The following is a 23475-nucleotide window of genomic DNA, read 5'->3' on the forward strand; positions in this document are numbered from 1 at the left end:
TCATCCTTCAGCAGTTGACACATCACACCTCTCACGTCTCCCCAAAAACAAAAACCCCCTTGCCCTTCCTAAACCCACCAAGCGTCCCCTGAACGGCACTCTGCAAAAACCCCTCCTCAGTACCCCAGCTCCAAGGAACCTCTTCGACAGGGACATCTTTAAACCTGCCCTCCCTGATCATCCCCAACACGTCCCCAATCGCAAACTTCCTCCCCGTAGGATCCCTCTCGTTCCACTTGCTCAACCAGAACCCGACAAACCTGATATCCTTGAATATCAACAACCCCGTAGGCAGCATGACGGGCTGCCTCGCCATCCCGCCGTACGAAACCATCGTCCCGCTCTCCCCCAAACTCCTCGCCACCGCCGTCGCCGATTTCCCGCCCACGCAGTTCAACCCGAGCCCGACCTGCTCCCTCCCTCCGCGGGTCAGCTCCGCAAGCCGATCCCGCCACTCCCTCGCCAGAAACTCCTTCTCCGTCACCACGACGGTGGCGCCCAACCCCGTCAACTCCTCCTTCAACGCTTCCGTCTCGGCGGGCGTCTCCCTTTCCCGAATGACGTTGATACTCCTCAACCCCCACAACTTACCCAGTTGCACCGCCGCCCTTCCAACACCGCTATTCGCCCCATTCTGAATAAACCACCCGCCACTCCCCGGATCAAGAGCCTTCATGCCCCCATCGCTCCCCGCACGAATCTCCCCCGGCCCGTACGTCCTCAAAATCCGGTACGCCGTACACGGGTTCACGCTAACCGTCGCAACCTGCGTAGGGGTCAACCCTTCCTTGCTAACCTTCATCACATCCTTCGACTCAGCGACAGCGTGCGTGCGCCACGTCCCGAACGAGCTGGCGTTGGGAATCACCCAGTCGCCCTTGCTCAGCCCGGAATCCTTGGATCCCACGGACACGACCTCGAAGACGCCCTCGTTTCCGGGAATCGCAGAGGGTTCGGGCGTGCCGATGAGTTGCGTAAAGGGGGGTTTGGCGCCGTACGTGCCCTGAATGGTGTTGATGTCGGCCGGGTTGATGGGGGCCGCGAGGGCGCGCAGGAGGACGGCGGAGGAGGGGATCGAGGGGGAGATGGAGTGTGTGTGTAGTCTGTTTTCGTAAGTGTCAGTTTTGTCTCTATTCGTTTGGACGGTGGGTGATAAGGCGGACTACGTACTGCAAAACGTCGCTGGGCTCGCCCTCCTTGGAGAACACGAGCGCCTTGGCCTGGGTATACCCGTACGGACCGGACTTGTATCGTCGCGCAACATGGGGGAGGAGGTACTGCGCCGCCGCCGTTCGGCCCGCAGCCGGTCGCAGCACCGAGGTCAGCGGCCGAAGCGCCGTCGTCGCAGTATTTGTGCGCAAGCTCGCCGCCATTGTTGTGTTGGTTGTGTCAATTGTAAACAGTTAGTCGGCAATTGGACCCAATGACGCAGTGTGGTGGTTGTGGAAAAGTGATGTTGAATCGTGGGACACAAAAAAAAACTGTAGCTCCAAGCTTCAGGTCCCGGCTCTGGCTCGGCAAACGGGCGACCGGTAGCTGGAGCTCCTTCTCACAATGACGTCCACAGGTTCCTTCCTTTACGACGGACGAATCAGCCCACTAGCGCCGTCCCCTGGGATGTGCACGCCGCACGCCGCACAGGAAAGGGGCGGTGGTCTCCGCCGTTTCCGCGATTGGCTCGAGCTTCCCACCGCCACACAACAGCTCCGGCAAAAGGGACGGACGCGGCACGCCGTCCAGGGCATCTAAACATGAACGGCGGCGGCTCCGGGTATTCAACGGACCCACGGGGAATACGGTATGGTCGTGTACGACAGATGGTCCGGCAGCACGCTATTCCGCACAGGTACAAGCGAGCTTCCAGCGGACCGTCGAGAATGCATGGTGACATGTTCTAGCGATCTACTTTGCTGCAGCATCGTTCTCCAGCAGAAAAAAACTAGCCATGGCCTTGCTAGGCTCTTCTGCGCGCTAAGAACAACCTGCAGATGCAAGCCTCTCGCCACATGATGTGTTCAAGGGGCCATAGCGTCAGGTTCGGATGACGCGGGGTCCATCTGTCACCATCTTCTTTCCTCACCAAGTTCGCTTCGTTGCGTCGGTCCTTACAAGCCGACTGATATTCTCACCCATTCAAAACGTGGCGAACCTCAGGGTAGGTGGTAAAAAGTAGTCTCTATTACTGCTGCGGTTGCCACATAAGCACCAGCGGCATCAGGATGCACTTGGCCAACTGCTCCGTGATTTGGCGTTTTCAGCCATCGTGGCTAAGCCCAAAGCATCTTCGCCAATTGATAGTTGCACACTGTCTCGTGCCATTGTGAAAGGTGACGCGAGCTCGAGTTGTTTCTCGTTCCTCCATCGGTCGTCAGCCTCGCCACCGTTTCTTAACCCCTACAAGCTTCTCCATCAAACCCGTAAACATCAACATGTACATTAGAAGGTAAGTCGTAGAAGTAGGAAAGGGTTTGACCAATGAGCCCGCAAGGAAAAAGAGATTCGGGTTCCATGGTGCCTGTACCTCCCAGACAGCGCAATGAGATGAAAGAAACACACAAAACAAAGAAAGTGTAAACAACGTATGTCAGAATGAGCCCGCGGCGCGAGCTGGGTATCTTGCATAACTTCTTCCAATCTTGCCTCCGCTCCTTGTCACATCTGCTCCGTTCCATCCCCGCCTCTTCGTCTCCCAGCCCTGGCTCGAAATGAAGTTCAACTTGAAGAAAACGCTAGGAAATCGTATTGGTGCATCCGCTCGGATTCGGTCGTTCGCTCGTCGGCGTATATAAGGTGGTTTATTTTTCTTTCGCATTCGACAAAGAAGCCGGTTCCCGACTCCAAAAACCGGCAGCTCTGCAGATATTAGTCATAACTAGTGTCGGAATTTGTCCGCATCTAGTCAGTAATTATTTGATGTTCTTGAATAAGTCGTCTCCAAGACTGCCCCCGTCCCCTACGTCCAGCCTGGCCTGGAGGGCGCTTAGCTCGGGGATCATGGGCGGCGGAGGTCCTTGGACCTGAGGTGCCTGTGCCTGTGCCTGCGACTGAGGGATCTGCGGCTTGCTTTGCGTTTGGCTGCTGGTCTCGCTGACGTTGGGGTGCTCGTAGACGACACTGGATCGCTTTTGTGGCGGGGAGGATTCGCTGGTCCTCAACCTCTTGAACCAACCACTGCTTCGCTTCGATTTCTTCTCGTCGATGATGCTGCCTTGACTACGGCTCATGGGACGATTGTGGGCGGACGGAGTTTCGCCTTCTGCATATGCTTGGTTCAGTAATGTCCGGCTGAAGAGACGACGGATGCTGCCTTGTCTGCTTGACGCTGCTGGAGAGAGTGGTGTGTCATCCGAGATTCCTTTCGTACCATTGGTGGTGGCGGGCGAGCCTGGGACTGCTGCCGTATGACCATTTGTCTTGTCCTCGACCTTTTCCTTGACGGCGGACCCGGAGTCCTTGGTTTCGCTCACACGCGGGGTCTGGGGAGGCGTGGGGACCTCCTGGACAGGGCTGGGGAGCGGCGGGGGGATGTTGGTTCCCTCGGTCAAGGAGCCGAACTTGAAGTCCAGCTTGGGGAGCTCAAATCGTTTAGAACCGGTGGAAGGCATGGTGGGCGATGGTGCGGATCAGAAGGTTTGTGTCATGAATTGACTTTGTTGATGCAAAAGCGAGGTTGGGCCAGGATGGGTCCGTTTGAAAGGCGAGGTTTGCAAATGGCAATTGCAGGATCCGCCAGCAGCCAGCTCGACAAACGAACGCGTGACAGGCAGTGTGTGCGGTTCGCCCCGTGGCGTGTGTCGTTGTACGGAGCAGCAGGGGGAGTCGAATCGGACCCAGTGCGAGTGCGGGTTGTGGTCTGGTGGGACAGCGTGGATGTTGTGGACGAGAAGAGAGCGAGTGCGACGTAAGAGAGTCTGGGAGGAGTGGTATCCGTAGGGAAGGATCCGCTGATCTGGTGGATTTCGTAGGGAAAACGGAGCCGAATTGTGAAGGGTTCTGAGAGAGTGAATGTCGAGGTTGGTGACGGTACGGGCAGCATGCAGGGTATGCTTCAGAGCGAGATTGGGTATTCGTCTTGTGCAGTGGCGCACGAAGGAGCAGGAGGAATGGTGGACAGGCGATGCAGTGTACAGTACCAGGTACTCGTATAAATGCAGGGTTCGCAGTACGGAGTACGAAGCAGGTAAGGTGGTGTACGGAGTAAGGTAAATTGGTGCAGCAGGTTCGGGCTATGTACAGCCGCCGTGCTGGGATTCGAATTGGGTCTCTAGGTATCGGTACGACGAGGTTGAAGGCGGTCGTATCGAGCCACGATGGTGTTTGAGTTGGCCTTGAATCGTAGCCATAGGCTGAGCAGTAGTGAGGGCGAAGACTGAAAAGTCTTGGGCAAATCGAGAGGGCACAAACAGCGGTGCTGGCTCTACTTGAAGTCGAATCGAGTTGGGCTCCAAGGACGTGGGGAGCTGCAGTGGCCAGAGACGAAACGACACGAGACGGCGAGTGAGAAAGAAAGTAGGCCCAAGAGAGGAAGAAAGGCCCGGGGACGGTGGAGTAGAAGAATGGAACGGCAAGTCGGGGGTCAAGTGGGAATTGAATTGGATGGGCAGTCTTAGACAGTAGACTGAGGTGGACGATTGCCCTTGGTTCGTTCCCTTTGCTTGCCCGGTGCTTTTTCTGCTTGGTGCTTGGTGCTGCTTGGTGCTGGCGTGGGCGTTGGATGGCGGGATTGTGCAATGGGATTGGACTGCTCGTCCAGTTGGACTGGGCTGGATGGGTGAATGGATGGATAGGTTGGATTGGATTTGAGATGTCCTGCAGGGGTCCAGCACTTTGCGTGTTTGTCAGTACCCAGGACTGCCAGGTCGTTCCCCGACGGGTGGGATGGCGTCGCACTCACCCTGGGGCCCCTAGAGGTGTCCGGGTACGCAAGTGAGGTCGTCTGACAAGGATGCGCCTGCCAACTCGGTGTCTTCGTCTTTTCTTCCGCTGTTCCTTTTTTTTTCCTTTCTTTCCTCTGCCTCTGCCCCCGAGTGATCAAAGTCCGCGCGAAGCAGAATTGCGGATTATTCCATGCATCGTACGGAATACACATACTCCGTAGATCCCCTTTGCTTTTCTTCTTCTTCTTCTTCTTCTGCTCCCTTCGAGTCTCCCTCATAGACGAATGAACCCCGGAGCCCCATTGCTTCAGGTTGGTGTTCTGATCTTTTCGGGAAGCGACCTGAACCTGGCATTCCGCCTTGCTGGGATGGCAGTTTAAGATGCCAGATTGAGGCGCCGGGCTGGACCTTTACCAACATCTGTGCCCCCCATTCTGGATAGCTCTGGCACTCTGCTTGTTTACTTACATAAGACAGACGTCCGTTCTTCTAACCGTGCGAAGATTGACCTCATCAGGTAGGCACAAGACGAAAACGGGGACCGAGAGCCCACGTGAAAGTTGGAAGTGGCACTGACATTGACAATTGCAATTGCGCCTGCCTGCCTCCACTGCCTGCCATTTCCAATGCACCAATCGTGCCTGCCTCTCTAATCTCTCTTCCTTCCGCGGCAACAAAAGTCAGTAGTGTCCGTGGCATCTTGCCCGTCATGCCCGTCCGTCCCTTCCCCTCCTCCATCGCCCCTCCCAGCTAGGTACCTACCCACCTAAGGTTGGATGCCACTGCCTGCTGCATGAACATTGCTTACCTAAGTGCATATTTCCCGACGTGCAACACGTAATCTTAGAGTTCGCATTATCGACTTCTCCAATCACCAAACGTTGTTACCTTATTTTCCACTGCAAATTCATCTCATTCGACTAGACGTCAAACGTTTAGCATGATCGGCGGTGTCTCCCGAGTCACAGAGCCTGTCATTGGCAGCAGGGGCTTTCTTTGCTCTCAGCTGCCATACGAATACCTTAGTGCCAACTCTGCCATACTCTCGACTGTGCCGTCCCGTCCATGGTTGTCACACTCTTACCTTCAAAGCTGCGGCAAAAGACATGGAAAGCTTGGCTTCACAGCCACTGATATGCAAGAGAAACACGATCCAAGATGCACCGAGTCGACGCCTGCAGCAAATTGTCCGTGAACCTGCACTAGCACAACTTGCACCACACCCTCTTAGCTGCACTACTCAGTCCACACTGCTGCACACCATACATATCACCATCAAGGTCTGATGGATGCATACTGGCGCGTCTCAACAGCTTTGTCTGGCACGCGGTAATCCCATCCGCTACTCCCTTCTACTCTAATACGACGTGTAGATTTACAGCGCCAACACCGGATTGTCATCTGCACCAGCATTCCTCGGAACAACACCACAGTCATTTGCTAAACATTTGCGTTCCTCTGTCTCGACTACGCTGGGTCTAGCAAATGTAAAACCATCACACCATGTCTTCCAAGTTTTCTCTCCTTCGGGCCATTACTGACTCCCATGTCCACGCCGCGCGCCGCCTAATACCATGATTTAGGTCCGTTCCTGAGCTAGCAGACCACATCCAACCAGCTCCGCCAACAAGATATCACCTTCTCTCTAACATCCTGGCAATCCGGCCATGACCCGGCCTCCGTTTGAAGCTCCATGCCTTCCCTACAAGTACAGAGACGTGACCCCGTCTTAAATGGTCCGGTGTGCTCGACGGTCCGGCAGACCAAGCAAACGCTCAAGGAGCCGATGCGCCGAGCCGTGTCGCCAATAATCCCGTTTCAGCAGTCCAAGTTAACCTGGGTTATCTGCCGCAAACGGGGATACTCAAGGGAAGCTGCATTACAGCTCGCCGCCTGTTCCTACAAACGTCAAACGCCCCCCTCCGCCATCCCGCTTCTGATCGGGTTTGCAGCCATTGGTCTGGCGAGGCCGCCTACGGATACCGTTGATGGCATGGCTACTCGGCTAGCTATCGGAATTTTTTCATGTGGCGATCGTCGCAAGGCTTAAGACGACAACGCTATTCAAATTTCATGCGACAGTCACGACCATGGTGCGAGAAAGATCGTCATCCAGCACGAGTCAACGACACCCGTGAATTATTACCAAGGCTTGCGCGATGCTGACTGGCTATTCTGCCTTAACCCAGTCTCACGTACGGTTATTTATCGCGTTTTCGACTTCTCGGTCAAGCGAGAAACATTGGATTCCCAAACAGGAAAACGGCTCCATTCCGAATCTCCTCGCATGCAGGCAGGCCGCTAGCACCAATCCCCACGACCATGGCCCACGATCCTTGATCCTTGAGCGCGTGGTGGTCCCTGGCCGCCCCCATCCAACGAGAAATCAGACCAGGCAACCCCTATTTCGCATTTTCCTGTCTTCTCTTCTTCAAAGATTCAAAGGTCCCGCGCACAAGATGCTTTTTCTGCTCTAGCCCGAGACCAGGGCCAAGAGTTTAGAATTGGACGAGAAAATTTGAGCTTTCCCACTTGATCGTATATCCGTATCGTGGCTTATCAATGGGAAATGCCTATCAAGGACACGGGCCGTTTCATGCAGCCCACAGTAACTCCAAGAGCCTGGCACGCATCACGAGGCAAAAAAGTTCATCCCCGCTGCCCGGGTCTGCAAGCAAGGGCGTTGAAACATTACATGGAAACACATTCCCTATTGCCGGTACGGACATGCAGGTACCTCTGACTTTTGTTTCCTCTAGGCCGTATCCAAATCAGCCGCGCTTATCGTCAAAACATGACATTTTCATCATGGGTTTATCGTGGATTTCCTGAATTTTGGCTCGACCTCTTTGGGTCTTTCTAATATCCGATTCTTCACAAGCAGACGAGCAACGATGTTACACCGTTGTCCACTCTGGCTAGAAATGTCAGAGCGTTTGCGCCGAACGTGGCTCCGGCGCGCTGATAGACCCAGAAACGATCAGGCATGACCCCATTTCTCCTACCCTGGTCCGAACGGTGCTGGCGTATCGTGGTTCGCGCATCACCCGGCGTTGGCAGTCGGACACGGAGCCCAAGCAAATTCCCAGGTGCACAAAAAGACAGCCTCCATGACTCAATCGCGAGCTGCCCGCTGCCCGCTGCTACTTTCAAGATTACGTGACGGTGCCGGCGGAGCAATTCTCGGGACTGTGGGAGCTCGGGACCTCGCCCCGGCCCCCAGCTGGAGGAGCAGAAAACATCCATAGACGAGGAAGTATACGGACTCTCACCGAGGTCCGAACCTCAGACCCTTTGCCGTCATGGGCCCGAGTTGCATAGTGGCTTCGCACTGGCCATCCGCGGGCCGGCGCGGAACCTATCGGACGACAATTGGTCTCCGAGACGCGGAGGCAAAGCTGGCTACACCCCAATCCTCGACGGTGGTGCCCGCGGCCCGATGGACAAGAGTCAGCACTCTCGCCTGTCGCCTGCGATATGTTTTGCATCAATGCGAGAGAAGAGTTGTGGCATCGAACAGGCAAACGCCGCTCGCTACACAATCGTAGGTAAGGCGAAACTTGGAGGCCCATGCCGCGAGTGGCTGCAGTGAAGGGCTAGACCGTGATTCTTTACCCTAGCACGGCAAATGGAAATCAGAGCTACCTCGAGATACAGGCTTAACAGTGTACAAACCTCGTTGCAGAGAAAGAAAACGATCCGAGCGAGATGACACTCACACATGCACACACACACGGTCAGTCAGAGAAAACGGGACAGGACGCTCTGGTCCACTGCCATTGCATTGTCACTTTTTTCGTCGCAATAAATCTTCGCAGTCGATGCCACGGGATATACGGCCCGTAGCAGTCACGACAGCGACTCATACTTGCACGAAAATGGGTTGTGGTGACCGCCGCTTGGGGCTAAGCAAAGTGCCTTGTACGTCACGATACCCTCAATCCATCACATACGACCATACCCATTGGAAAACTCGGGATCCCGTCCGCTCTCCCATAGATAAGCCAATGAGGGCCGGATTAGTAGTTGGGTCGGTGACGACCAGCGAACACCTGGTGTTGTATGTTTTTGCTTTTTGTTGATGCTGCTTTTTGTGGGTTGGTTGAGGTAGGTGACGTGAGGGATCGATGTGGAGGGGAGTACGAAATGTTGGGGCGGGGTGGACTGTGTGAAAAGAAAGGCTTAGTTTAGGACGAGATGAGCGGCGAGTCGTAGGTAATCAGTAGCTGGTTCACATCGTGCTTCCTGTCGCCGTGTCTGTTTACGTATAACCCAGGGCCAGTACTGCCTTCACGGTACCTTGAATTGCACGGCTGGGTGACAAACGCACGTCTCAGGTAGACTCTGGTGTACTCGAGTATCAACGACGAGACTTTGAGCTTTAGAATGAACTAGGAGTTGCGGTTTCGTCGTCATCGTTCAGGCGTGGTGCAGGAATGTGTCAGAGGTGCCGTAATCGTGGGGCTGACGAGCAGACGGCAGCCTCAGAAAAGACGGTTTGCAGAAATGAGAGCTTGCATTACGAATCTGATCATACGAAGTAAGTATTTCAGAGTCCTCCAAATGTAAAAGCATTCAATGTCCCTACAGTTTGATAATCAGAGGGTCTAGAAAGTATTGCCAGGCTCAGGGGCTTGGTCTAACTGTAGCACTTGATGTCTGCAGGTTTGCTTCTTCGTCTTGCGGATTATATTGTATATTCTTATACTAATTATGCTCTATACAGCTCTTCTTTGAATAGTGCTCGGGTGGATTGCCGTGATTACAGATATCTGATATGTCGACCTTGAGGCCAATAGCATCGGAATCTACAGCAATCTGGAGATAAATATCGTCTGGGATTCTGTGCTAGAAGTTGAGAGATCCTGGCCATGAAAGGTATTCCAGAGGTATCTAGAAATACTTTGAGATATTTCCTGAAAACCTGACCAGGAAGATGATCAAAAGATGGCCGGCCCGCACGGTGAGCAGTCTGTTGGGCCAACGCGTCGGATGCGATGGCACTACGGACAGAGCATCTCTCTCTCTTACTTCAGTATAGAGAAGCCCGTGGAAACATGGAATCGATGGTGAAACTACCGTTGGGCGGCCTACGACATTGAGATGGAGAGTCTTTTTTCACAAGATCATCGCCATGTGCTTCCCATGTGCTTCTCCTATGCTACGTAGGAATGAAACGCGGTGCCATCTGAGGCAAGAAATAGGTAGGATGTTTCTCATCGACACCGTGGGTCTATGGCTCTCTCCACCCCTCCAGACTTATACCTCCCCGCCATATTGTATACGTAAACACCCAGAAGGAAGCCTCGGAATGAGAGAAAGTAAGTGAACCTCTTCATGAACCGTTCAACCAACCGTCATCACCACATTCGCCTCAAAACACAGAAAAGAACTCTATAAGCACTCAGTCTTAGCATTAATCAACATCAAATGATTAAATACAAGCGACGAGCAAAAAAAATCTCTAGAAAATTTCTCCCAAAAGTTCGGGCTCAGGGTGTTGAACACTGGCCCTATGAAAACCCCACCCCCCTGGGGGAATTTTCTGCTCGGTATTTTACCGCTAGGCTAAGGCGTTCCCGGGCGTCCCCGGGGCAGGTAAAAGTGAGGGAGAGGAAGTTGTAGATAAAGGGTCGATGGGCGGGCGGTGGGCGGTGTGGTGGCGGTTTGGCTATCCAGGTGGGTGGTGATTCAGGCCTTCGAGTGCGGCTCCAATCGTGTCGGGCTTCTTGTTTTTTAGGTTGTCTGGGCTTACCGACTCTTAAAGTGACGAGGTACGTGAAATTCCCTTCCCCCTTTCATCCCATGGACATCATTCTTGCTTCTGTCGTAACGAAAATCCCTTTCTCTACTCTACCTAGGTCATGTCCCCTTTCCCTACAAAGAAGTTAAATACGGGAAATACAGTGCATTAACACGCATCTCACTACGTCCATGCACCTGGACTTAACCCAAGAGGTAGTCCAACACAGTGGCTTCGGGCCTTGATGGATTTCGTAACATGTACACAAGGGATGGACCGCTGCCAAGGTACTTGCTTGAGTTGGCCAACCTCTTTTGAAACTGCTAGCTCACCGAAGATTAATAGGCAGACAAGATCGTATATAAAGCCGAGGTACACGTATCCATAACTATGAGTGAAGCCTCACTGGGAAGTACTTGGGAAAATGATCTGGTTGCGAATGAGTCCAGAATCACGCGTTGGACTACCCGACTAGGATTGTGACTCATAAGACGTAGCCAAAGCTATTTCTTCAACATATCGTCACTTATTCAACACGATCTCAGAAGTCTGTTCAGAAACAATGGCTCATCTACCGGCGTGTAAGTTCAATAGCGTGTTGATCGCTCTGCAGAAAGATATCTCCCTCATAAAATTCAAATAAGAAATCACGCAAGGATTACACTGGCGACGGAACTATCATTGAGCAAAAGTGACGAGAGATTTACCTGCCGAAGGTACGTGGGCGTACGCAGGACTGCCCTGCACCATCCCCATCTCCGTTCGCATTCTCCAGTCGTCAACGACCGGTCCTCTGATTGGCCTGCAGGTACCTGACAAGGGTAAATCAAGGTGGGGCCCCACCCGCTCTCGCACCATGGAGGTTGGAATACCTCGATAGGCAGCCAGCCAACCCGACATTTCAATTAAATCTGACCTTGAGAAATCTCAGGCGACCTTACGTGACTGTTCGTCAAAATCTTCCTTTCCCCCTTTTTTCTTCTCTCCCCCCTATTCCTCAACACGTCAGGCAACCTACGGTATGGAAAGTTTCCTTCTAGATCATCGTCATCGACGAGGTAAATGCAACCATCCTTTCCCATGCTACATCGGACTGATTTCCTTTTGAAATGAGAATGCCAAGGCAGATTCATCCGGAGAAGGACCAGGACACCGGTGTCCCCCAGAAAGCCCCCAGCTCGCCGGAGGCCGAGAAGCGGCGCTAAGGAGAACCATCCAGCTTTCAAGAAGCCTGCTCCCACCCCCGAAGAAAAGTAGTATTTTGATTACAGCAGATCCTGCTGCCTTATATCTGCTCCGGCACTGTTTTATGTTGAGACCGAAGATGGAAAGCAGGAATGGGAGGCTTGTAAGTGGACTCTTCCTGGGAGTTGCCTGACGGCCCCAAGTGCGGCCTCGATCATTTTCACCTCATCGACTCGTTGTTTTTTCTCTCGAATGCGGCCATAGCTATGGAAAGAAACCTCGAGATACGCTGCCATCGTCCCTTCTGTCTCGTCATCATTGTCTTCATCTTCATCTTTGCTTCTGTTTTCTCGACCACTCTTTCTGCTTTCTTCGCGAAAGGCCTTGCGACCGCCCCCCCCCCCCCCCCCCCTTCCCCGGAAAAGTACAGATCGGAATCCTGAGAGGCAGTGCCTGCATATGTGCCTGCTTGCTTTGCATACACCTGGGGCAACCATACACAATCACTCGGGCAATGATGAAATCTTCACATACACGGGACCGTGTGCCACTTTGCCTGGCATTACTGGCATGACTTGCAGAAGAATACTGAGCCTACAACTTTGCACGGGGGAGAATCACACCCTACAGGAATTGATATCACTTAGGAAGTCTTACAGATGATGGCGTGGGAAAATGTATCGGGTTGCCGAAGCCTTGCTCGCGTGGTGATCGTCGTGGGGTGGCTCGACGGTCCAACCCTCCGATACCACAGTGCACCGCCGCGCCTCCATTAACGGGTCGGTGCTGAGAAAGCAAAATTTATTTTGGCTCAAACTTTGGTGCGAGACCACCATTGAAAAGGTGGCTCACAAGACTAGCGGCCATTGAGAGGGACAGTGATGATCATTGACCCTCGCAGGTCTACATTCTGAGTCTCAAACATAAGACAAGCAAACATGGATGGTTAAAAAGATGGGGAAGGGAGAGAGGGACTGTGCTTGACATGATAGTCTGGTGTTGAAGAAGAAGAGAGATAGAAGAAGAGTCTTGGGAGGGGAGACGTGTTTATATATCCCTCGAACTAGACGGCGCCCCCATCAGGAAAGCATTCGGTTAGGTACAGAGCGGAAGGCAGGAGGAGGCAGGAGGAGCCAAAAGGAGGCAAGAGACAAGCGGTAGAGGTAAGAAGAGGTAAGAAGCAAGAGACAGGAGGTAGGAGGTAAGAAGAGGCAAGAGGCAAGAGGAGGCAGGGGCCGAGAGGCGAGAGGCAGGAGGTAAGTACCTTGGGTAGACAGCGTCAAATAGAAGAAGAATTTCAAGCCACCATAGCTGAACGCCGTGCGGATATGGCGAGAGTAGAGGCATCTATCTCGTCTCTCAATCTCATAAACACTTATAAAGACATGAATACAGTCACCTGGGATGGTCGCTGTACTTAAGTGTTGACCTCCCACAGATCGACAAGCCGGCGTCTAGCGTATCTTCTGGCTTGCCGACCCGACGTCTGGGACTGGGCTCAGACCACATGTTGATGGACTTACAAGCCAGCAGCTTTACTATGTATCTCATGAGGTCACAAAGCAGTCGCCGAGGAGGAGAGAAAACATGACCAGGGTTCTTGTGATACGAGGTGTCTTTGTTTTTCTGTGTATGCTGGGCCTGCTATGTTCTTCCCTATAAAGTGTGAAAACAGTAGGTATGGATGACCGAGTAAGACACGGCGCCCTAATAACTGCGAACTTGACGGCATTTCGACGTCTTTTGGAGTCAAGGTAACCCCTATTCATTACCGTTTCAGCGTCTCAAAGGAGTATTACAATTTCAACATTTTCAACAGTATGAAATCTCCAATTCACAAAGGTCATCGGCCCTGGGTGTCTCATTGTAGACCCTCAATCCTCACAGCGAAGAGGTGGCGTAATCTGGCCCTGATTAGAAAGACATATTTAATAATACTGTTATACGGTAGCGGATCACGACGCAAAATCTAGAAGAATATCGTGCTTCTTGCAAAAAAGGGCAAAAGAGAACATCGAAATAGTGATCGCTTGTGGGTTCGAACCCACAGACTGCAGCTCGATAGCTTTGCACTTCAGGATTAGGGGTATAACCATTTTAAGCTTCTGGGCAAGAGTCCCTTTTACTGCTGCTGAGAAAGGTCGGAGGTGTCTAGTCTATATCCGTCACACCTCGGAGTCACCATCAACCCGCCAATGTCACGCACCCCGCGGACCATCCTCAAAGCCAGACATCTTTCCAAAGTGATTCAATCTGACTCGTTCCACTCACATATTCTTCACAATGATTCTTGGCTAAGCGATCAGCTCAGTATCCCATGGCTGATCCGTTACGAGGCCACGGCATCAATAATATTAGCTGAGGACTTCAATGCTCTCTTTGAAATCATCTTGGTATTCATACAAACACCCGTCGCTCACAACAATAATACAAAAATCCACTAGAATCATACATCCAAATCATTTCGCGCTCCTCCAAGTCCCACCAGCAGCTCCGTTCCCGCTGCCTAGTCCGGGGTCGGGTCCAACCCCAGCTCCCGGATGACCACCCCTACCCTTTCTCAAACTAGAAGCACGGGACCAAGCAGCCGCGGTATCGCCCGCAGACTTCTTAAGCCTGTTACCCAGACTGATCCGCGCGGCACTCATAACCGCACCGCTACCCGCTCCTCCCCCTTGCATCCGGCTAGGGATCCCCGCGGAACTCGCCACGCTCTCCCAGTCGCCCCTTTCAACCTCCTCGTCATCCGGCTCCTCGATAGTAGGTGGCGGCAGCACGAATCCGCGACCCATGACGCCTCCTGAGGGAGCAGAAGAAATACCCGAGGCTGGCTGTTGACCCTTCCTCAGCGCGCCCATCATGGCAGCCCACGACTCGACCTGCCCGCTCGACGCCTCTTCTACGCAGTTACACTCGTCGCCAGCAGGACAGGTAACCTCGCCGGCGGCATGCCACTCCGCGAGACACGCCTCGTGGAAGGCGCAGCCGCAGCCTAGACACGGCGGGTACAGGGCGTCGACGGGCTCGCGGCAGTATACGCAGAGGAGCTGGTACTGCGGGCGGCGGCAGCGATCACACGCACCGACGGCGCCGCCGGAGCGAGTCGCGGAGGCGGAAGTGTATTTCAGAGGCTCGAGCTGGGTCTCGTGGACGCGGCATACGCCGGTAACGTCGAGACCGCGGCCGGAAGCGACAAGAGCTTGGAGCTGCTCCTTCTTTCCGAGGAGGATCGGGGAGGTATTGTGCGGTTGCTGCTGGTGATGCTGGGCCTGATGGCTCTGGTGCTGTTGATCGTGGTGATGCTGCTGGATTGTTGTCGAAGTATCGGCGATACTGTAGGTATCATGGAAATCGTCAATCGAGCCAGTCCCTCCCTGGCCTTGCTGAAGCACGTTGAACTTCATAATCTCCAGGCGAGCCAGAGGCTGATTCCACATTTGTAGAATCTCGGCGTAGACATAGCGATACGTGGCGTACATGTCAGCGCGGGTCGCCTCTAGAAGCGGCGTGGTCATCCACCCGTCGTCATCGAATATGGTCTGATCCTCCATATGGACAGACACTCCGATAGGTACCATGGAGAATAGATCGTCGCGGTAAACCTCGTCGTCCGAGAGGGAGGTGCGAGCCGTGCCCGAGTCGCCCATGATGGTGGAGCCTCCCCAAGTGACAGCACCGGGTGCACTGGGGGCGAGGGTGCTCAATATGGTCTCTGCTGGACTCGGTCTCTTACGACCATGGTTAGGCGGCGATGATGCTGCGGTCGTTGTCCCCGTTGCAACACCGCTGAAGGGTCGTGGAAAGTTGATAGCGAAGCTCGAGGTCAGACCCGAGTTGGCTCTCGACAGCGTCCTTCCACTGGGCGACGTGGAGAGACTTGGCGTTTGATCCCCCTCCCCGAGATATTCCTTACCCCTTGGTGGCGGTGTCTCGCCGCACGAGTAAGAGTTTGAGCCTGGGTCCCCAGTCCAAAGCATTTCTTCAGCAGAACCTTGTGACCCAGAGTATCGGATTGGTGTGTGCAATGTTCTAGGCGTGGTGATGGCTGAATTTGTCTGACTCCTAGTGTTGTAAGTCCAAAGAGATGCATCCGTGGGGAAGTAATCGAGTGAAAATGCCGGAGTCTTCATCGGCAGCGGTGTGTCTGGCTGCGTGAGGTGCGATTCGGCGTAGGCAACACTGTCTTCGGTGAATGCTTCACTAAAGATGCAGGACAACATAGCTAGCATCTGGATATCTGCAGTCTTCTCAAAGTAATCAAAGAGATCGCTGATGAAATCCCTCGCTAGCGGATGATTGCCCCACTTCACTCTCCCGTTGAAGTCAGCAGTGTCTTTGCCATTAATCGTCTTGGGAACCGGCGAACCCTCGTGACGGAATCGCGCAAGAGCGTCTCTGGCTATGATCAGAATGGAGTTTTGGTGACGGTCCATGTTTGACAATTCCAGTGGGATATCTCGGCGGAGAATCAGTGAGAGGTAGCGCCAGACATCTACCAGATCTTGGCAGCCATGCTTCTCTGCGACCTGTGCATTGTGCTCGCAGACCTCAGCACCATCCCCAAATATAGCATAGTCTTCTGCGAATTCCTTCTTCGCAGGCAGAATATCCGATAAGTCGTGGAGGGAGACGACGTTCTTCGATTTTGCGCCTGGTCGCCTTCTAAGCGATCCTGTGCCGGTTCCGGTTCCCACTCCCGTGCCGCCACCGCTTGATCGAACAGAGCGATTGTCACTCCAAGTTCGCTTGAAACGATGTCGAGGCTGATACCATAGGCTCATCTTGTTGATAGATGTTGATTCCGAGTCACTCGAAGAGGATGAACCGGTGGAGACATCAGAGTCGGACTGCTCGTCTGTAGCGGACATCTCGTCGTTACCATATCGCTTTCCAGGCGGAGAATCATGCGCAAGACGGCCGAAACCGGCGAATACAGGCTCCCCTTTTGACCTCTCCCGCATGGGTTCTGCCGGCGTGAATAGCAATGCCCTTGCCTTTTCTTCCTTGGTTGGGAAGAAGCACACCAGCCTCCCGTCATTGGAAAACCGGGCACCGCAGAACCGTGGCAAGGGTGGAATTGTAGGCCTGTTGTTTGGTGCCAAGGTGCTTTCGGCCTCTGCGTTCGGAGGCAATTCTTGAGACATGGATGCGGAACCGCCGGCCGGGATATCGTTCTCGTCTTCGCTAGAGCTCTCGGAACCAAGGCCGTCTAATGGATCGTCAAGATCCTTCACATTCTTGAAGAAATTCGTGCTCGCCGCCAGGTCGATCTCGCCTAACAGATAAGAGAAAGCAACATCCAGGCAATTCTGCTTTCGCTCCAGAAACTGTTGGCAAAGCTCATGAATTTCGTGCTCGATCTTCCGATGCGTCTTGTCTGACATGAAGCCGGTCTTCTCAATGTAGAATCTTGGTGCTTTGGCTTTAGGATAGTTAGATGGTATGTCGACTGTAACTTTTATGAAGATGGGGTCGCTGTTGGCGCCCCACGGGCCATTGAGGGATGCGTTGAGCGTCAAGTTATCCATGTCGATGTGCTCCCATTTGACCTTGGGAAGCTGCATGCTGATGCGGAGAAACTCTTCCTGGATAGTCTCTGGTTCTCCCCACTTGTCATCGTCCATGTAACCTGGGCTGAACATGCTAGAGTCCTTTGAATCTGCCCTTCTAGGGCTGTCTGTAGATGTCTTGCGCTTGTTCATCATGATTCCCTTCATCCAGCCGATATGTGCCTGGCTACGATCCATCTCTCTGGAAGTGCTTTTGGCTTTCATTGATGAGCCCTTCCAAGCCGCACCAAGTTTGGAATAGGTTGTCGGCCCAGACCGCATACCCATAGTCAGAGCACTCTGACGGTATTGCGCGCTATTACGGGGATCGCTCATTGTGGCACTCCTCCTGTCTCGGCTGACTGTGTCCTCAACCGTTCGGAAAGTTTTGTAGGCAGCGCCTTTGCGTGTGAGGACGACATTCTTGTTGGCCGCCATCCCCTTGACATATCCCACAGACTCGAGAATAGACGGGTCGACTTGCTGCAGGCGCAGCTCATTATCCTCTCCCCAAGAGACGAGCTGGAAGTCTCTGTTATCTAGCGCATCTTCGGTGATGCTCCCTCTACTTCTCCACAAGAACTCCTTGGCCTTGTGGTTGCCGTGGCCAGGAAATACTGCTACTGGCTCAGTCGGCCCTTCCTCAGGGTCCTTGGGAGGTGTTCGCCAGTCGTACAGGTACAGGTCGCCTGGTTCGTTCTGAGGCATCGCAAGGAGCCCCTGGCCAAAAGGGGTATGACGAGCGCGCCACACCGGGAACTCGGTACGTATAACGCGATCCGGGACATCTTGATCGCTCGCATAGTCCCAAAACTTGATGTGCTTATCCAAAGAGCAAGTAACAATCTTGGTTGACGTTGTCCGATTCCAATCAATCCCGTAGATCTTTGAGGTGTGTGCGCCGATTGATTTCAGGGGCTCGCTTGGTCGTCTTTCGTCCCAAATGTGCAACCACCTGTCGTGAGATGAAGCCAGGATGTGCGGGTCCTGGCGGTTGTACTTGACTTGCGTGGCGCCGGCAAACCAATCGCAGAAAGTAAGGACAGGCTGTCTCGGGCGTCTGAGATCCCAGCAGTGGACGTAACCATCGACAGCACACGAAGCGAGCTGGTCGGGGTGGTGGGCGGACCAGTTGATATCGGTGATGGCTCTGCTGTGGCCTTGAAGTGAGTGCTCAATGGCCCCCGATGTCGAGTCATCTCTCAAGTTGAGGTTCCATACAAGCGCGCGATGATTGGCAGTGGACACGACCCAGTAGTCGCGAACGGCAAAGGGCGACCATTGGACATCAGTGACAAGCCAAGGGGAGCCATGACTGCTGAGTCGACGAGGAGGATTGTAAGGTGAGTCCAAATCAATAATGGATAAACCTTCGGGTCTAATGGATGTGTCAGCTGGGGTTCAGTGGCTCGGAAGCCTCACAACAAGTTCACTCACGATGCTAAGGCAACATCTCTCTGAGAAGGAGCTATCGTCGCCGATCCTACTAGACCGGCGACGTGAATCGTGCCATCCGCATCAAAGCTCTCGCTGTCGAAGGCTGACTTGATCGGCTTGCCCTTCTTCGGCGCATCAAGCTGGTCGAAGTGCGGCATGATGGCGGTTTTGGCTCAGATGAGAGAGATGCCTCAGAAAGGCATCTGTAGGCGCTATGTCTTTGCCATGATCCGATAGCACGCGACAATGGGAGAGTTCTTCCGCAATGTAGGCTGCTCTGATAGTTGCTCTTTGACTGATGAGATGTCTTGATTGGATGGAATATCGCAACTTGATATCGAGGGTCTTTAGTTGAGGCTCAGAGGCTGATGCACGCGACGGGATCAGGTGCATCCATCGCTGAGCATCCTGGGCGGACGCTTGTGGATGGACGGGATGACAGTCGGGGACCCACAATCGGAATGATGTACCTTCGTGCAGCAAGTCTGCAGTTGTGTACTTACTCCCCGCCAGGACCTCTAGGCCAATGATAGTTCGCTAACACCACCGTCAGTCTCCACCCTTTTACTGTTATCGGGACAGCGTCGAGCCAGGCCTGGAGTGTGTCATGCTTCTGGTCCCTCCCGCGGGGCAATCCCAAGCAAGGCTTTCCCAAGCACATGCCCACCATACCCAAAGGTTGCCTTTCGAAACACTCCACCAGTTCCGCCTACTCGTCACCTTCGTCGCCGCCGCTCCAAACCGATATCCCGAGTATCCGATTGCGATTTAGTTTGCGACCTTTCTTCCTTCCCCGGCGAGTTGAAATCAAGGAAGCTCCATCTCATTCACCACTCGCTTAACCCCGCCATCAGCTTCTTGGCCTTGAACTTCGGTTTCTAGAGGAAGCTCAGACACCATACCTTTCCTCCCTCACCCTCGAACAATCTCCAGAGCATTTGTCGCCCAGCATGGCTTTGCCTAAGCGTATTGTGAAGGAGACGGAGCGTCTCATGGCTGAGCCGTAAGTCTCCTGCCTAGCTAGCGACATCTCGATGTTTTGCTAACAAAGACCGCTTCAAAGGGTACCCGGAATCAGTGCCGTCCCTCACGAGGACAACCTCCGCTACTTCGATGTCGAAATTCACGGACCTACACAATCTCCGTATGAAGGTGCGCAATACATTTACGGAAAGTTGACTGGATAGGAAAGAACTAAGAGGTATTACAGGCGGTGTCTTCAAGCTCGAGCTCTTCCTTCCCGACGACTACCCCATGACTCCCCCCAAGATTCGCTTCCTTACCAAGATCTTCCACCCGAATGTCGACAAGCTGGGCCGCATCTGTCTCGATGTTCTGAAGAGTGAGTAGCAGTACACGAACAATGGAGGTTTGACGCAGGACGGCTGACAAAGAAACCTTCGTTTAGACAACTGGTCCCCTGCCCTCCAGATCCGCACTATTCTCCTTTCAATCCAGGCCCTCCTCGGCGCCCCCAACCCCGACGACCCCCTCGCCGCCGACGTCGCGAAGAGCTGGAAGGAGGACGAGCAGGCCGCCATCGCGACGGCCAAAGAGTGGACCACGAAATTCGCTGTGCCCAAATAGAGGAGGAAACACTGGAGGAAGCGGGAGGCTATGCTGCGCTTTGGAAGAAAAGGCAGACGACGGCGCGTGGAGGAACAGCTACGGCAAGAGCCAATGCAAACACACTTTCCCTAGACCGATTTTGAGGCGGATGCTGCAGAGACGATACAGCTCTCCTGCTGTCTTTGACTTTGTAGAGCGGGGGCTGATTTGGACGTTTCAGGACCTGGAGTTGCAATCTTGAGATATGGCATTGCGGTCAGCTTTTCTGGTTTCACGAGAGGACCCATGCATTATGCCTTTACGACTTTCAACAATGAGAAGGATTTCTTTCATCGCATGGTGCGCTTGCGATATGAGTTTGTGCGATCTGACTTCAGGCTGAAGCAACCTGCTTGGCTACAAATCTGCTGAAGACGGGAAACCCTCTTAGTATTCTCACAGTCGTGTGTCGGATTGATCGAGTGACGAAGGACTGCTCTCTTCGAAATTGAGACACAAAATTAGTGAACGGTGCTTTAACTATAACTTCCAACTCAAGAAATCCAAGCCGCGTCGATGGTTTAGTGGTAAAATTCTCCGTTGCCACCCAGCAGCGTCGGGGAGCCGGGTGTTCGATTCCCCCTCGACGCACTGTCTTTTGCCCGGCTCGCTTTCGACCAGTAGAGATACTCTTTTGCATCATATAGCTATCTAAGTTACTCAGGTATGGCGGGGAGGTGGTTAGGAAACAAATCTTGTCAGCAGGGTTCTATTTCCTCTTCGTTCAACGAACGTGTGGGTATTCCATCTACCTATCTATCAGATAATGTTGATTTCCTTGTATCTCGATCGGTGCCGCTCAAAGGTGAAGTCACTAGAATAGATGTCAAGAGCAGAGAGCTCAATGTCTCCAACATAGCGAAATATTGGAGGATGAGTACCCTCCTGGTGAGTCTTCGACACAGGCGTGACTTCGCGGAGAATGAAGGGAACTGAAGCACCTTCAGCCAGCCAGATCTGGTCATTCGGCACTGAAGAGGGGGAACCCAGTCCAAAACTCCCTCTAGATGTGTGATAGAAACACTCGTTTTCAAGCTCTTCCCAGACCTTTGTATCTACATGTAGTGGGCAGGGACTCAACTTGGGGGTTCTATCCAAAGGGAAGGGATTCAGACGAGAGGGGCGATTCTGACTTTCATATAGTTCAACCCACTCATGGATTTCGTCCTGGATTAATACTCCCACCTTGGACCCGTCGAGTCGTTTGTGTACAAATTCTCGCCGTCCCGGAACGTAATAGTCGACTGTTCGAGACGTGAGACAGTGACCAGGCGTAATAGGCTGCAAGTGTAAGTTGTATAATTCCAAGCATTCGTTGAGGACTGCTGCTGCCAACCTATCCCATATATTCAGTTGAGGGCGACAGAGGGCTTCGAATGGCCTAGTTCGAAAGAAGCTGATCATCGTCAAGGCCATCTCGTAACTAGACTCTGGAGTGAAGAGGTCGTGAACTTTACCCATCGTAATGCCCACTCTCACACCATACAAAGTAAGCTTGTGTCCGGTGACGGATGGCCTCCTAAGTTGATAGCGCCATATCATTCTCTCGTGCTCCTCTAAAACATCGAGGCTTGCCTCAGTCTTAGTCGATACGTCGAATAGCTTATGGCGATCTATTTTCGTCAAGTTTGGTACTGAATAATCTGGTACCCAGGATGGTAATGTAGTGTTCCGGCGTGATTTCTCCTTCCCGACCTGTCTGAGTTCCGAGAGTAAGGGAAGCCGTTGGAGAAAGCAGGCTGCAACAGATGTGAAGACGTCCTCCACACTTCGGTCGTAGTCAGGAACTATGGGGCTGGGAAAACCTTGGGGGAGAAGCATCGACAGCATACTCAAACACCCGTGGATATGATCGCGATCGTCTCCGAATTGGAAAGAGCGGAGAGTGGATATGATGAAGCTGGCACATGCGAGCCATGCGGACTCCGACCTCGCGTTCCAGCCTCCGATTTTCGTGTAGTACACAAGCTCGGCTAAGAGTGGGCGGACTCCGTTGATCTTATGTAGGCCGCCTCCGATGCCAAGATGCCTACTGCTAAGACTCCGTGGCTTGTTTAGGATTTGGATCTCGGAAAACAGTTTCACATGTTCGAAAGACCGTTCGATATGTGTTTCCAAGGAGTGGCTCCATCGAGCCTCGTGAAGAAATTGTATAAATGCCCCGAGGCGCTTCCAGTTCAAGACGGCTGTTCCACACATGATGTGTATTTGAGCTGGATCTGCCAACGCAACCTCTTGGACGACCCAACCGCGATCGAACCAGCGGTTTTCTCTAAGGAACTTTGCAAATATGAACCACGACGTGGCCCACCGGGAACATGTGTCATATCCCAACTGATCGATAACTTCGGGCGTCCTGCAGTAATGGTCCTCCTGCAACAGCTTTTTCATGCTTTCCGACTCCTTTCGTGCCCGAGATAGACGAGGAATGAATCTGTCGTGGATCCACTGGACCTCGGATCCAGGTTCTGATAGGCCCAGCCACACCAGCACGTTCTGTGCCGAGCTGTAAATGCGGTGCATGAGAAGAACTTGGTGCTTCTTTTCCTCGCTGTTGGCCTGATTGATGCAGAATGCGTCTATCCACAGTGGCATGGTTTCCAGAGCAGCTCTAACTTTGGGCAGACACTTGCGAGTCGTGGAGGAAGCTCTGTCTGCCTTGGTTCCCGATAGACACCGATAATCGAGGATGGTGCGGAGGAAGTCGAACAAGTTCTCAGATATCTCCATCGACCTGCCGTCGCAGACAACATCAAATGTCTTTCCCGGCCCTGGCTCTTGTGTCTGCTCGGAGTTGCTATACTTGGGTAACTGCCAGGTATAGGATAGCGCGGCAAAGATCGGTTCATCATCCAAGTTGACCTCCTTGAGAGACAAGCAGAGTCCATGGGGATGATTGTCGTCTTGCGAGACGCTTAGAAGGCGTATGGAGTCGATCGTTGAAAGAGCCTGGTACTGGTAGTCCGCCAGTGATTCAGTCATGATTCCAAGATGGTGCAAAAGAGAAAAAGAGTTTTGATCGACTGGTGTATGCTTTAGATTGATGAAGTGTAAGAGCCAGTCAAGCTAAGCAGTG

At 53.1% G+C, this 23475-nt stretch overlaps 8 protein-coding genes and 1 non-coding gene across 9 annotated transcripts; 3 read left to right on the forward strand and 6 right to left on the reverse strand.

Annotated features, from left to right (window-relative positions):
- Positions 1-31: 31 nt before the first annotated feature.
- On the reverse strand, positions 32-1373 carry CLUP02_08537 (zinc-binding dehydrogenase; the record flags this gene model as incomplete). The annotated part of the gene is made up of 2 exons (XM_049287525.1): positions 32-1103; positions 1171-1373. The coding sequence occupies 2 exons, from the start codon at positions 1371-1373 to the stop codon at positions 32-34; spliced, it is 1275 nt and encodes a 424-aa protein (XP_049144668.1).
- A 1014-nt stretch (positions 1374-2387) lies between these two features.
- Positions 2388-2672, reverse strand: CLUP02_08538 (uncharacterized protein; the record flags this gene model as incomplete). Its single annotated transcript, XM_049287526.1, has 1 exon — positions 2388-2672. The coding sequence occupies one exon, from the start codon at positions 2670-2672 to the stop codon at positions 2388-2390; it is 285 nt and encodes a 94-aa protein (XP_049144669.1).
- A 234-nt stretch (positions 2673-2906) lies between these two features.
- Positions 2907-3605, reverse strand: CLUP02_08539 (uncharacterized protein; the record flags this gene model as incomplete). Its single annotated transcript, XM_049287527.1, has 1 exon — positions 2907-3605. One exon carries the CDS (start codon positions 3603-3605, stop codon positions 2907-2909), a length of 699 nt encoding a protein of 232 aa, XP_049144670.1.
- A 32-nt stretch (positions 3606-3637) lies between these two features.
- On the reverse strand, positions 3638-5615 carry CLUP02_08540 (uncharacterized protein; the record flags this gene model as incomplete). The annotated part of the gene is made up of 6 exons (XM_049287528.1): positions 3638-3993; positions 4089-4825; positions 4895-4951; positions 5079-5285; positions 5346-5449; positions 5553-5615. 6 exons carry the CDS (start codon positions 5613-5615, stop codon positions 3638-3640), a joined length of 1524 nt encoding a protein of 507 aa, XP_049144671.1.
- A 5567-nt stretch (positions 5616-11182) lies between these two features.
- Positions 11183-11825, forward strand: CLUP02_08541 (uncharacterized protein; the record flags this gene model as incomplete). Its single annotated transcript, XM_049287529.1, has 5 exons — positions 11183-11201; positions 11313-11482; positions 11552-11567; positions 11630-11678; positions 11744-11825. 5 exons carry the CDS (start codon positions 11183-11185, stop codon positions 11823-11825), a joined length of 336 nt encoding a protein of 111 aa, XP_049144672.1.
- A 2439-nt stretch (positions 11826-14264) lies between these two features.
- Positions 14265-18949, reverse strand: CLUP02_08542 (WD repeat-containing protein; the record flags this gene model as incomplete). The annotated part of the gene is made up of 2 exons (XM_049287530.1): positions 14265-18732; positions 18792-18949. 2 exons carry the CDS (start codon positions 18947-18949, stop codon positions 14265-14267), a joined length of 4626 nt encoding a protein of 1541 aa, XP_049144673.1.
- A 792-nt stretch (positions 18950-19741) lies between these two features.
- CLUP02_08543 (ubiquitin-conjugating enzyme E2 35) lies at positions 19742-20378 on the forward strand (the record flags this gene model as incomplete). The annotated part of the gene is made up of 4 exons (XM_049287531.1): positions 19742-19794; positions 19855-19943; positions 20002-20133; positions 20200-20378. The coding sequence occupies 4 exons, from the start codon at positions 19742-19744 to the stop codon at positions 20376-20378; spliced, it is 453 nt and encodes a 150-aa protein (XP_049144674.1).
- A 531-nt stretch (positions 20379-20909) lies between these two features.
- On the forward strand, positions 20910-20990 carry CLUP02_tRNA118. The gene has a single exon. It is a non-coding gene; the product is annotated as a tRNA-Gly (tRNA).
- Positions 20991-21158: 168 nt separating this feature from the next.
- Positions 21159-23381, reverse strand: CLUP02_08544 (heterokaryon incompatibility protein; the record flags this gene model as incomplete). Its single annotated transcript, XM_049287532.1, has 1 exon — positions 21159-23381. One exon carries the CDS (start codon positions 23379-23381, stop codon positions 21159-21161), a length of 2223 nt encoding a protein of 740 aa, XP_049144675.1.
- Positions 23382-23475: the final 94 nt, after the last annotated feature.

Source organism: Colletotrichum lupini, chromosome 4 (genome assembly GCF_023278565.1).
Source record: "Colletotrichum lupini chromosome 4, complete sequence".
Lineage (NCBI taxonomy): Eukaryota > Fungi > Ascomycota > Sordariomycetes > Glomerellales > Glomerellaceae > Colletotrichum > Colletotrichum lupini.